This window comes from Plectrocnemia conspersa, unplaced genomic scaffold, assembly GCF_051122295.1.
Source record: "Plectrocnemia conspersa isolate PC_06_02 unplaced genomic scaffold, ASM5112229v1 ptg000009l, whole genome shotgun sequence".
NCBI lineage: Eukaryota > Metazoa > Arthropoda > Insecta > Trichoptera > Polycentropodidae > Plectrocnemia > Plectrocnemia conspersa.
In genome coordinates, this window is record NW_028277173.1 from 19704388 (window position 1) to 19718173 (window position 13786).

The 13786-nt window shown below is 34.1% G+C and overlaps 1 protein-coding gene across 1 annotated transcript in view; it reads left to right on the forward strand.

Moving 5' to 3' along the window:
• The window catches only part of Meltrin (disintegrin and metalloproteinase domain-containing protein meltrin), a 52955-nt gene extending 39169 nt beyond the window's left edge, over positions 1–13786 (forward strand). Inside the window, exons 2-14 of the mRNA XM_088193630.1 lie at positions 4892–5001; positions 5068–5223; positions 5287–5419; positions 5485–5657; positions 5721–5894; positions 5971–6140; positions 6208–6507; positions 6577–6754; positions 6821–6961; positions 7557–7931; positions 8001–8217; positions 8285–8417; positions 9621–13786. Of these exons, the coding sequence (XP_088049756.1) occupies positions 4892–5001; positions 5068–5223; positions 5287–5419; positions 5485–5657; positions 5721–5894; positions 5971–6140; positions 6208–6507; positions 6577–6754; positions 6821–6961; positions 7557–7931; positions 8001–8217; positions 8285–8417; positions 9621–12585 (5225 nt within the window). The 3' untranslated portion in view covers positions 12586–13786. The remainder of the gene's footprint in view (positions 1–4891; positions 5002–5067; positions 5224–5286; positions 5420–5484; positions 5658–5720; positions 5895–5970; positions 6141–6207; positions 6508–6576; positions 6755–6820; positions 6962–7556; positions 7932–8000; positions 8218–8284; positions 8418–9620) is intronic.

Consider the following 13786-nt stretch of genomic DNA (forward strand, 5'->3'; position numbering starts at 1 on the left):
CGTTAGAAATTATTGAAACCTCCCAACTTCTCTGTTCAACTGCCAACTAATTTAGTTTCAGCATTTTTTTTTGTTACTTAAACTATGGAAACAATTCTGGCAGACATTTGATTAACTTTTTTTATATGATACTACTGTCAGTTTAACTTCCTGTAGAATCATATGGGTAATAAGCGCACTCCTAGTCCCACAGGAAGCTAAGTCGGTTTAAAAAAAACGATACAGAATGTCTCAAGCTTTCAAGGGAATATGTTATAAATTATATTTATTTGCTACTTTCTTGAAAATAATACATATATATTATTAACTGAAAAAAGACACGAAAGAGAATAAAACTTGAGAATATATTTTTGTCGTTCTGTAACGTTCGTCTTTTCTTTTTATCCTTTTAGTTTTTGGTGTCAACGTACTTTTTTCCGTTGTAGTCTCGCGATGCCAGGATATATAATTTCGTAACTGACCTGCATAGAGCAGGATGCACGGGCAATCAAAGTATTTCTACCACTGCAACGGTCCTGTCGACATTACGATACATTACACTCACCGTTAAATTATTACGGTAGAAACAATTCGGAGGAGTGCTTGCGCTAAACAAGGACAAGTGTTCGGTCTGCGCCATAGGAATAAAAAGAGACTGCCATCACATGTTCTATCGTCGTTGTCGTCGAGAGCAGGAACTGACGGAGGATATATTAATGGGCATGTGATACAAATGGAAACACAATCTTACCCTCCGCATCCTGTTGGCTGGTGTGTGTGTGCTATCTTCGTAATGTGAGAAGACAAAAAGGATACTCGAAGAGTCGACGAGACTTAGGCGGATGACGCTCGGGATATTCTTTAGATTAATTAATTGATTGAAGTAGTTTCTAATTGCGGTTTTTGCGCCAACTTGGATTGGTATTAGATACTAAAATATGACAAAACACATGTGTGTTTTTTTAAGTACTATTACGACACTGCCGCAATTTATTTTAGTACACTTGGGGTTAATGCCATAATTCCGCGTCATTGGAAATAAAAATAACTGATTTAATCGGGATATTTGGTTTTTGGTTAACTTTTAATTTGTTTGCTGTGGAACAAAAAATTATTGAAGCAATTTTGGTACCGATTGAGCGACGATGCTCTAATTTTTTATTTAGTTGTACAATACGTACATTTTTGCGAAACGATACTTATTGCAGGTGACGAAGCGTGTCATTGTTGCGGAGTAGTATTAATGCAGTGGTTGTTTTTTGTGTTAACGGCGACCTTATAGAGTGGTCTTGGTCTTGACAGAGATTTATATAGATGTGATACTATAAAATTTCAGTCAATAGATGTCACTTTGCATGGCTTAGTTTGATTTTATTATAAATGTTCATTACGATATTCATATGTGAGATTAGGAAAATCTAGTAAAGCCTAATATTTTATTTTATTTTATTTTTAGATTAAATTAAGACCATCGTGGCCTAACAGGTTACCCCAATGCGCCACGATGGTCGAAAACAAATTTTAAATTTATAAAACATAAAAAACGTATATATACATAAATATAACAATACTTAAACATAACAAAAAAATTATAAAATATTAAAATTAAATGATATAAACTGGATCAGATCCTCATAGCTAACATTAAATAAGTCAATATGTAATGCCAGCGTATTAAGGAGCCGGATGGCCACAGCTATAGGCGAGTCGGCAAGTGCGGATCTCCTAGCCCTAACGGCCATCAAAAGAGGTCTCGATCGTGATTCTCGAAAATGTTCCGGAACCCAAAACTGGAATTCCTCGAGAATAGCTGGATTGTCGACAGCACCTTTTAGTAATTTAAAAAAATGCTTAGCGACATACAGCTTTCTGCGAGAACTCAGCGAATCATATCCCAACGCTCCTAAAAGAAAGGCGCTGGGATATAAGTACGGATAATAACCAAATGTCCTTTTGTAAAGGTATCTTAAATACCTTTTTTGAATTTTTTCCACTTAAAGGAATATTTGGCTATTCGGGGATTCCAAATTATAGATCCCGATTCAAGAATGCTACGAACTAAGGTGTCATAGAGGATGCGAATAACTGACGGATCGTCAAAGTGAAAGGCATTCCTCATAACAAAGCCGAGCATCTTGGAAGATTTATCACATACGTCGTGTATGTGTAGAGAGAACCTCCATTTGCTCTCGAAAGTGATTCCGAGATCTTTAGTGGAAGTTTCTCTAGTCAAAATGTTACCACCGAGATGGTGGAAATAAGCTGATGGCGAACGGGATCGAGAAAATGACACAGTATGGCACTTTCCGACACTAAAGGGCAGACGGTTAATGGAAGCCCATCTCCACAGAGAGTCTAAATTACTTTGTAGAGAGGAGTCCACAACAGATCGAATGCATTTATATAATTTTAAATCATTTTCGTACAGAAGAAAACTTTAATTTTTAATTGCTGTATTTATGTCATTAATAAATAACACAAAAAGCAGAGGTCCCAGATTGGATCCTTGAGGAACCCCCGAAGGGGTAAAATATTCTTTGGACAATCGTCCACCATAGGTTACAAACTGTCTACGATTGCTTAAATAACTCGAGAATAACCGAGTTAAATTATCTGAGCAACCGAGGTTCGACAATTTATTTAATAAAAACCTATGACAAACTTTGTCAAAGGCTTTCTCAAAATCTGTATACACGACGTCTACTTGAATTCCCGCATCGAGAGAAGTTGTCACCATTTTGGTGAACGACAGAAGGTTAGTAACAGTGGAACGGGCAGGACGAAACCCGCGCTGTTGGTCTAACAAAACTTGCCGAAAGTGATTAAAGAGATATTTATGAATAATTATTTCAAATAATTTAGCAAGAGCTGACAACACTGCGACTGGTCTATAATTCTTTATATATAATTTGTCACCCTTTTTATGAATAGGAGTGACTTTTGTGCATTTCTTTTAATTGATTCGGCGGAAAATATAACACGCATATAATCGTTTCGTCTCGACGAGGATCCAGAGATGTTCTCCGTCAGCATCGAGATGCACAAGCCTGCGCGAATCTCGAATTGAATTTGTGCTCCTCCTCTGCTGCATCTATCTCTTCTAAACACGGTGTATCTATCGTCGAACAGTTCTGTGTTCAGCACGGAATCCGTCAGCCAATGGTGATGATCGATCGAAATTTTATTTATATTACTAATCCTGATCGATCTGAGAGATTAAGAAAATCTAGAATTACCAATTCCGATCTCCCAGACACGATTATAATTCCAATCGATTATCACAAAGAAGGTTTTCCAAAAAAATTCTAATATCACGGAATATCGTAATGAATAATTAAAATAAAATTTAGCTAGGTCCTGCATAGTGACATCTCGACTGTAAGCTGTAATACTAGTTTATATTTAATAAAAATATATGTCACTGACTTACAGACTTCAATTTCAGTTTGGTGTCTCACTATTTACTTAGTAGTTGTTGATTGTGTTTACCTCGTAGTGACGCATCGAGCTAACACCTGTCACATTGCAACGAAAAACTTACAATTAATAAATACCAAAAACTTATGTGACGGAAAGAGTCCCTCGTTTTTGGTTAGTTAGTTTTGGTTGTGTAAAATATCTATTTATTGATTGTTTTTGGATCTGTGACCATCTGGTGCATTAGTATAAAAATATGTTTCAAATTACTGCATTTGTAAATATACCGCCCACACTCAAATATGTATGTACTTATTAGATGATAAACGACATAATTGAGTTCGTGTCGTGTTTTTTTGTTATATCATATAAATATAGAAGATAGAAGACGGTTGATTCACTTTTCATGCGCGATTATGGTAAAAGATTATGCGTATTATGTCATTATGACACGGCCGTTTAGACGAAACGACCGCTTTCCCAAGAGTGTATGCAAATTTAATTTGGAGAGTCGGATCATGAAGGAACGTTTGTCGGATATATTGCCGGAATTGAAAACCCTCTGCAGTGGTCTCTGGTGGATGCGGCACGCGTTTCAGTGCAGAGAATATAAAGAGGACTTTCGGCGCCGTCACCCAGATATTTTTGGCCTTGGTCCAGCTAGCCGTCGCGGTATTCACCGTCGCTGTTGATTTTTTTCGTTCGTTCATTCATACAAAAAAAAAGTGTTTTTATATATTAATTATAAAGCTCCGAAAGCCGCGACGATTGGTCACCCTTGCAGAGGCATTATGATTCGTGAATGAAACCCTGTCTTTTTTTAGATGGCGATTTAGCTTGCAGAGGTGGCGAACTAACTTCGTATCCATTGAACAAATAACGAAGATTATATTATAAGATTATATAACAAACTATAAAAAAAATTGCGCGAGCTGGGGTACGTGGTACGACATTGGGAGAAGGTCGTACCACGGCTGAATGCGTGTATATTTTAGAAATTAAAATAATTCACCTCCATCATTCAAACAATAAATCGCGTTATCGAAAAGTATTATAAAACATAACTAAAGGTCATAATATAATATATTAGAGTAATGCTCATGCGATCTTAATGAATCGTTTTGACAAAATATATTGCTTGCGTTTTTGTCTATTTTTTTAGTGATTCGTCACTGTTCCGTTTGTAGACTTTGAGACACGTTTTGCATTTCATATTAATCTAAAACAAGAGTAATATTGGTGTTTATTAAAAAATACATTATTACAGTGTAGATTAGTTATATTATTAATGTCTAATAGTATTAAATATTTATGACTAAAAAGTAAATTATTTTAAAATGACATCAAAGAAAAATAATATCATAATAAAAAATCAGTATCAAAGTTGGGATCTATTATAGATAAATTAAACATACAAACTGTTTATTATTATTATTATATGTTAAATATTTTTGTATTGTATTTATACTCAAGATGAACCATTGTTTCTTTTCAGGAACACAACACACAGGAAAAGCATCAGTAGATTTTAGTAAATACACTCTGATTAAACCAAAAATATATCATGGGAGAGAAAAAAGACAAATTTCAACAACAAGAGAAGGGGTATGTAACGCAGAATATACAAAATTAATAATTATTTAATGGTATTAATAATAATAAATTTTACAGAAAGGTTTACATACACACGATTTAACAATAGGTTATGAAATTAATGGTCAAGATTATGTGTTAGATTTGCGATTGAACAGAGAGTTGATTCCCGACAATTTCTTTGTTAGATATCAAAATCAAGGAAAAGACGTAGTCGATAAACCAAATATAGAGGTAAATTATTATAATAATTTAACACGATAATACATGTAGTAAGATAATATATTTAATTTATAGGATGTGGACTTATGTCAGTATGTGGGTAATATTAGGGGGGTGGAAGGTTCATGGGTGGCAATATCAACGTGTCGCGGTCTTAGAGGTGTAATTTACGACGGCTCTACAATGCACTATATTCAAAATGACAATGGTATGTTTTAATATAGTGAGATTTATGCTCTTATGTGTGAAACTTATTAAATTTTCATATTACAGAAAATAATGATATTGAAGGACAACATTTTGTCTATAAGCACGAAGATCTCATATCAAATCATACTTGTGGATACGTTGGCGGTCATGGTCGAAATATAACACATTCACACAATCATAAGTCTGATTCTTTTACTCTCGATAAAAGTCATGACGAATTTAAGAGAATTAATAGGGTGAGTTATTTTATCTATATTTTTAAACAAAAACGTTTTTTTTACAATAATTTGCGTGTGTAGTTTAAAAGATCCACCGATGATGATGCTCAAATCAGAGGTCCATATAATGCTAACAAACAGTCGCGATACGTCGAGCTGGTCTTGGTCGTCGACAATAAGGAGTATAGGGAGCTCGGGGAGGACTCGGCCAAAGTGATTCACCATTGCAAAGACATTGCCAATATTATTAATTCGGTTAGTATAGTTTGAATCTATCCAATTCATACATATTTATGTATTATAATATTTTTTTTTGTAATATTGAATTTAGCTATATACTCCTCTAAATATATTCATTGCCTTGGTCGGTGTCGTTGTGTGGACGGAATATGACGAGATTGTATTGTCGAAAAATGGCGATGTAACTTTGACGAATTTTTTGCACTATCGTAGAGAGAAGTTGGTCAAAGATCATCCGAATGACAATGCTCAGTTGTTGACGTAAGTTTTTATCCTCAATGTAACGGTACCTCAATTCATTTTTTAAGAATTGCATTATCAAATCTAGTCGTGAAGAGTTTGAAGGCGGTGTCGTTGGTAAAGCACTCAAGGGTCCCATATGCACTTTCGAGTTTTCCGGTGGCGTAGCAATGGACCATTCAAACGTCGTCGGATTAGTCGCCACAACAATCGCTCACGAAATGGGCCATAACTTTGGCATGGAACACGACACTGAAGATTGCGAATGTCCCGAAGAAAAATGCATCATGAGTCCGTCGAGTAGCAATCTAAGTCCGACACACTGGTCGACGTGTTCTCTCGAGTACTTAGCTCTAGCGTTTGAGCACGGAATGGACTACTGCCTTAAGTATATATATTTTCATAATAAAAAGTATATAAAATATATATTTGTGTTATTAAAAAAAATATTTTACAGAAATAAGCCAAAGAGACTTTTCGATTCGCCCGTGTGCGGTAACGGGTTCGTAGAACCGGGCGAACAGTGCGATTGCGGATTGGCTAGGAGTTGTTCCAACAATTTCTGTTGCAATCCCGCAACTTGCATGCTATATCCCAATGCTACTTGTGCTACTGGCGAATGCTGTGATTTACAGGTGCTTTGATTAAAATATATTATTTATGATTATATCATGTGATTTAATATTTTTTTATTATTACAGACATGTCGCCCATCCACAGCTGGAACGTTATGCAGAAGCGCTGAACGTGAGTGCGATCTTCCTGAATACTGTACAGGTCAATCTGAATTCTGTCCTGAAGATATCTTCAAGATGGATACTGAAACTTGCGATCACGGAAAAGTAATATATCTTTGACTAGATCATATTTTACTAGCCCGCGTTTTATTTCCAGTTATATTGTATCACTTAAAACACTTGGATATTAAGCGACTGTCATTGTAATTTATCTATTACTATGGCGAAAGAAAGGCTAGTTAGTTATTAGAGCTGCTTCAATGAGAATCTGTTAATAAACATATTCTCGCGTTTAACTGTGCCATTCAGGATTACATAGGTGTAGATACATACGTATGTCTTCAATTTCTTCACAGACATATTGTTCTATTTCAATATTTTGGTGGTGCCAAATTCCTCAGCAGCACAATAAAGGGTTAGTTTTTACTGTGATACTCCACTTTGATTGAGAGTTTTAGATAATCTGTAATTTTTTTCTTAATTCATTAATTAAGTGAATTTTATTTCTTCGACTTCTACATTGATTAGTTACTGATTACGTTATGGAATCAGTTGTGTTGACTTAATAATTTGCAGCAGAGATGTACATATAGAGAAAGAAACTAATTATAGTATAGAATATTCATATAACTGTATAAATAAATACATATTGCCTTTTATATGTTTATATATATGTATATTAAATTGCTTGTTTTTATAGGCTTTTTGCTATCATGGATCGTGTAGAACGCATACGGATCAATGTCGATTACTCTGGGGACCTTCCGGTAATAGTAGTGATGAAAAATGCTATGAAATGAACAAAAAAGGAACTAGACACGGCAATTGTGGATATAGTAAATTGAAGCAAACTTTTTTCTCCTGCCAAGATGACAACATTTATTGTGGTATGCTTCATTGTCGACATTACAACGAAAGGCTCGAATTCGGCATGGAAAGTGTTGCGATTCTATCGCATTCCTTCATAAATAGTAAAGGTTCCATAATACCATGTAGGACAGCCATAGTAGATTTGGGATTGAATCAAATCGATCCAGGCTTAGTGCCCGATGGTGCTAAATGTGGAGATGGAAAGGTGATTTATACTTTTAATCGATAAAATACTTTCAAAACGTAGTTTTTTTTAATAAAAATATTTTTACAGATGTGTGTTAATCAGAAGTGTATGTCAGTAGATTCGTTAAGAATGAGCGTTCAATCGAATTCAGATACAGGCATAGTATGTCCGTCAGATTGTTCCGGTCACGGAGTTTGTAATTCTTTAGGTCATTGCCATTGTTTCAAAGGATACGCGCCACCTTTATGTGACTATCCAGGTCCGGGCGGAAGCTTAGATTCCGGCCCTGCAAGTGATCCAGATGGTATATTTTATAATTCTTTGATTTTTATTTTATATAATACTAACTCAATTTTGTTTTTACGTTACAGCTCATAAGGATTGGGTTATGTTAATATGCATAGGATTGTCTGGAGCTGTAACTACAGCATTGCTATTGGCTTTCCTGACTTATTACTCTCGACATAATGCCATAAATTGTTGGCTAAGATCCAGCAGCTCGTTGTATGTAAAAAACCAACAATCTTCAATGTGTGATCCTTGTAGTTTGGCTTGTTCTTATCTTTTTACCTGCTTTGGTGATGGTCAGTGTTTTAATAATAATGCTTGCATGGTAGATAATAATGAAACGTCAATAAAAAAAAGCAGCAGACTTGATAATGTCGATATTAAAAAACCAGAATTGATATCGACGACCAACGAACATGTTAAAAACAACTTTTCCGCTTACAAATCCAGAGTTTTAAGCATTCGTCACAGCGGCTTCTTCAATAGGGATGATAAAAAAGCGGCAAAAGTTGAGGCAGTTCATGTCAATAAAGACGGTCGTAATCAATCTATTAAAAATGTTGTTTCAGACCGGAATCCAAAGCGCTTAACCCTTGATGTGAATATCGCTACAATGTATGGTAACAACTCCTGCGATGAAGCATCAACGGCTTCAACAATGTGTACTAGCGCAGAAGTACTATCAGTTAAAACTCCCAATTATGATAATGACATTAAGAACACTTCTGTTAAGGCTTTGAGGGATAGATATTTGTCAAATATGGCACACGTAAACAAAGAATCTGACAATTTAAATTTAGATACTTCATTAACTTTTAAGAAATAGTGACCATTCGGAGGTGCCTAAATGTACGTGATACTAAGATAAGTTAAAACTTACAGGGTTTTTATAGCAATAGATTTCAAATATCCATTGAATTTTAATACAAAATACGCTGTGATTATATTGTAAAGTTTATATGATAGATAAATAATATTTGATCGTCAAAGATTCGTTTTAATAAAATATATTTTATATAAATAATTTTATGCCTTGGTATCTTATCTTGAAGTACTAAATGCTTATCTGTTAGTAACTATTTAATAAATGCATGTATTTTTTTTATAATAAGTTTCACTTTCTTCTATTTCTTCTATTACTAACATTAAAAAATATAGCATGTTAAATTCTTTCTTTGCTTAAATTATTTTATAATTGTTTGCACTATATCACTTACAATTTTGTGTATTTATGCTTATCTTATTGGTTACGTTGTAATAATATATTAATAAAACATTCACAAAATAATTATTTTTTTATTTTAATAAGCATACTCTCCTCTGTTGTTGTGGTTTGCCTAGTTTCTAAATTACTGCACTACTAATTTTAAACTTAAATTATTATTGTGTAATTTACTAATGTTTTTTTTCAATTTTTAGCTCAAAATCGCCTACAAAAGGTGGTCTTCAACGTGGAATATCACGCGGGGCGAGCTGTCTCGGTTTATACAGTCCTTCTAACTCTCTGCCCACAACTGTTTCTCCGACTACACCTCGCCTCTCCCCCGACGATATGAATTCCAGCCTGTTACCAGTACAAAACACGTCGAACGATCCAGCAGTACATAATAACAATTTCTTCGGACACTTCAAAGGATTTTCTCTCACTCCGATTCAAAAACAAGAAGAGGCGTTCGGTGTTCAAAATAAAAATTTTGGAATTGAGAACGAACAAAACAAACCGTTCGTATCGTTCAGTTCACAAAACCAATCTACTTCCACTTCTCCGACGTCGAGTAGCGGTGGTAATTCTGTAAAAAACAAAGTGAACAAGCTCAATAACTTGAATATTAATCATAAAGCTCAAATAAACGTGAATAAAGGTGCTAATCCTTATCTCGCTTCAGTGCATTCGCCTACACAAGGACAAAAAGTTCCGCAGCGTTTAGCACCACCGATACCGAGTGTGCCTACAGTTTCAATCATGTTGCCAAGATCAAACTCGCAAGCGTTGAATGTGAACAAACAAGCTGCGACATTAAATAAGTCGGCATCGTCAGTTGGCGAAATTATCGATACAACTAAAAATATAGTCGCTGGTGTTGAAAATTCTAATTGTGCTTCTATGGCTCCAGCTTTACCTCCTAACAATATAATTATAACAAGACCAGTTATATCCAATCCTATATTAGAAGGTTCTACTTGTACAGCGAAGGAGCTAATGTCACCATTGAAGAACAGCAATGGTGCTCAACCGGCGAATAAGGTTCCATTGAGAACAGCTCCTTCTGCGCCAAAAGCAGTATTACCAACTGATAATAAACGACCACTAAGTAGTCCAAATTCTGCATGCAATTCGGTATCATTTGCAGTTGAAGATCAATCCAATAAAAAACCGAAAGAGACAACCACAACCCTTAACAGAATTGCTTCATTTCTGAAGTCTGAAAAAAGTGATAAATCAAGAAATCCTGTAGAAAGAAGCAATTCGCTTCCCAAAAATCAGAATAATCAAGTGAAGAATTTAAAAAACATTGATAAAGATAAATTGAAAAATTTGCAGATTTCAAATCCAATTTTAATATCTGAGATTGAGTTGCCAACAAACACTGTGCCGGTTGTGTCTGATTCTGAAGATGATAATTCGAAAGCTGTTATTATGAGAGCTCAGAGTATGAGAGGACCGACGTCACCACAGAAACCGAAGCTTCCGGCGTTTGGTTCAATGAGACAACCGTCCGGATTAAAGAGGCCCACATCTATTCCAGTTGCGAATAGACCGACTTCTCCCCCTCCGCCAAGACCGGATCTATCGCAGGAATCGAATCAAAGTAGCGTTACTAATAAGAAGATATTTCAAAAGTTACCTGCTCTTCCGGGTTATCAAAATCCTTCAATTTTAGAAAAGCAAAGATTCAGTTCTTTAAATAATAGAAAATTGAATGATTCTAAAAGTCCTGAATATGACGATTGCATTGCAGAGAATCATGCTTCTTTAGCCAACATACACGAAGAGTCAGTTGATAATATTTATGCAGTCATTGAAGAAAGTCCACCTCCTTATGAAAGCTGCAACAATACATATAATAAGCCGTCTCCGGAAAAAATAAACAAAATTGTCAGCTCGGCTCAGAAAGCTGACAATCTAAATTCCTCTAGTTCTGAAAGTATGGGATTGTTGGGCGAAATTGTGTCTGAAATTCAAAATCGTAACTTTGACTCCATATATTCAACTTCTACTTTAGCAAGAAAGAAAAAAGAACAAGAAGCTTTGAAATCTGGTATACCGCTATCAGACGACGAAACTGATTTTGATGACGGATCCAGCACTTATGCAAACACTCTCGGTTTTAAACCAAAAGATAATGAGTACAGTAACATGGGTGGTTTGAAATCTATATCTAGCGCAGCTTCGACGACTAGCAGTGGATATTTAAATCCTGCAGCCGTTAACGTTCCAGTGGTGCCGGTTCATAGTTTAAGTAGTAATAATTCAAATAAAGAACCAATAAAGTCTGATAAAGTTGACACTGTGTATAAAGCGTATTCGTCAACGCTACACAGGCCTTTAGGTCCGTTTGCTGCTAGTTATACGAAAGATAAAAGTCCTTCAACAAACAGCGAAGTTTCTCCGCCGTCACAAGTTGAAAAAGCAAAATCACCTCCAGCATTAGATAATTCTAAAAAGGATATCGTCACACCGACAAGTAAAAAGTTTTTCAGTGCTTCAAAAGTTACGTCTCCGCCTTCAGAAACGTCTAAAAAGAACTTAAGTCAAGTTCAAAGCAATAGTCCAGATTTGGTCTCTAGTTGTTCTCCAGCATTGAAGAGTATAAAATCTCCCGATTTGGTGAATAATGGAAATCAATCAAATGTGTCATCAATTACTAAAGTTTCGGGGGTCAATCAAGGAGTAATATTAAAACCCACAGTGCCTCCGGCGCCAGTTGTCAAAACACAATTACCAAAGCCGCCGAGTTTATCTACACCTAAACCTCCATTAAAACCAAATGTCAAGACCTTAGACTCTTCGAAGAGCATCACAAGATCGGCTCCTTCACCGCCGTTTAATAATGGAACTAAGAAAGTGGTACCACCTAGACCCAGTTTGCCTAAGGTGTTACAGCACAATGGATCTACAGATAAAAGTGGTTCCAACAGTAGTTTAAGTTCGTCAAAGTCGAGTAGCATCGAAAAAAACTTGTCTAATATTAGCACAATCAATTCTAGTGATAACGATAAACAAAAATCTAAACCGACGCTGGTTAAAAAGAATAGTGATAGTTCGAATAAATTGCTAAATAACAAAACAATCAATTCGAGTGTTAAGCCATCAAGTGTTGCTAGTCTCCAGCAGAAGTTTGAACCTCCGAAAAACAGAGTTATGACTACAGTCAAAAAGTAGTTTGGTGAGAAACGTTTTAGGTTTTTTTTTATATACTTTGATTTGCCGAGCTTATTTACTACTGTAAATTATGTTGCTCATGTTTTCTTGATGTAACATTATAAATACTAAACCTGTGTATATTTGACTGAAATTGATTATAATTTTGTTTTAATTGATCACCTAGGAAAAACTATTTGAATAAAAAATCTAAGCTATTAGCTTTTACAATATATATTTATCATATGAAAAAAACATGAAATTTGAATACAATATTTAAGTTAAATATTTATTTAATCTCATGTTACCATTAATAGTGAATATTATTGATATTTTTAAAGAAACTAACTATTACAACTATTACTTGATCGGAAGACTGAAACCAATTATTTTCTACATCAACTGATCAAAATGTCAAGAAAGGATCTCATTTGTAAATTGAAGTATTTTACACACTTATATAATTCATAAATTTGTATAATTTATTATTCTTTATAATAAGCTTTAATTATTTATTAATATAATTCAAACATCACTTCACCGTAATTGTACATCAACTCAGTATACATTATTTTTTAAATTACGAGGACCAATGTAAATATTTTTCTTTCCTTTTGATTATTTCCTATACCTACAATTTAGTTGTACATAATTATTATTTATGTGTATTATAAAAATGCGTTTATTTTGAAAAATAATAGCTGGAAAAATAATTCTGTGAGGATATTATTTCATTAATATATATTTTAAAAACAATGATTATTAGTTAATTTTATACGAAAATAGAAAATATTGTGTATATTTTATAGATAAAATGAGATTATGAAAAATTATTGGCAACTATGTATTTTAATTTGTAATTTTTGTATATATAGGAATGATTTTTTTGTAATACCAATATGTATTATTATTTTTTTGAAAAGAAGTTTCGTCAAAAATATTGTATAAATTTATATGATCGAGTATAAAAATGCCAAAGATGTGCAGTTTATATGATATATGTGCGCTTTTTACGCAATGCATTTAAAAATATATAATACCTATATACGAATATTTGTAAATCGAGAATTTTCAATAATTGAAATTATGTAGTAGACAAAAATATTATATATTGGAAGTTGTTATGGATGAGATACATATACAATCATTAACATATTTAAAATGTGGCCTCAATTTTTGTGAAATATTTTTTTCAAATATTGAAAAAGATTTTTGATATAAA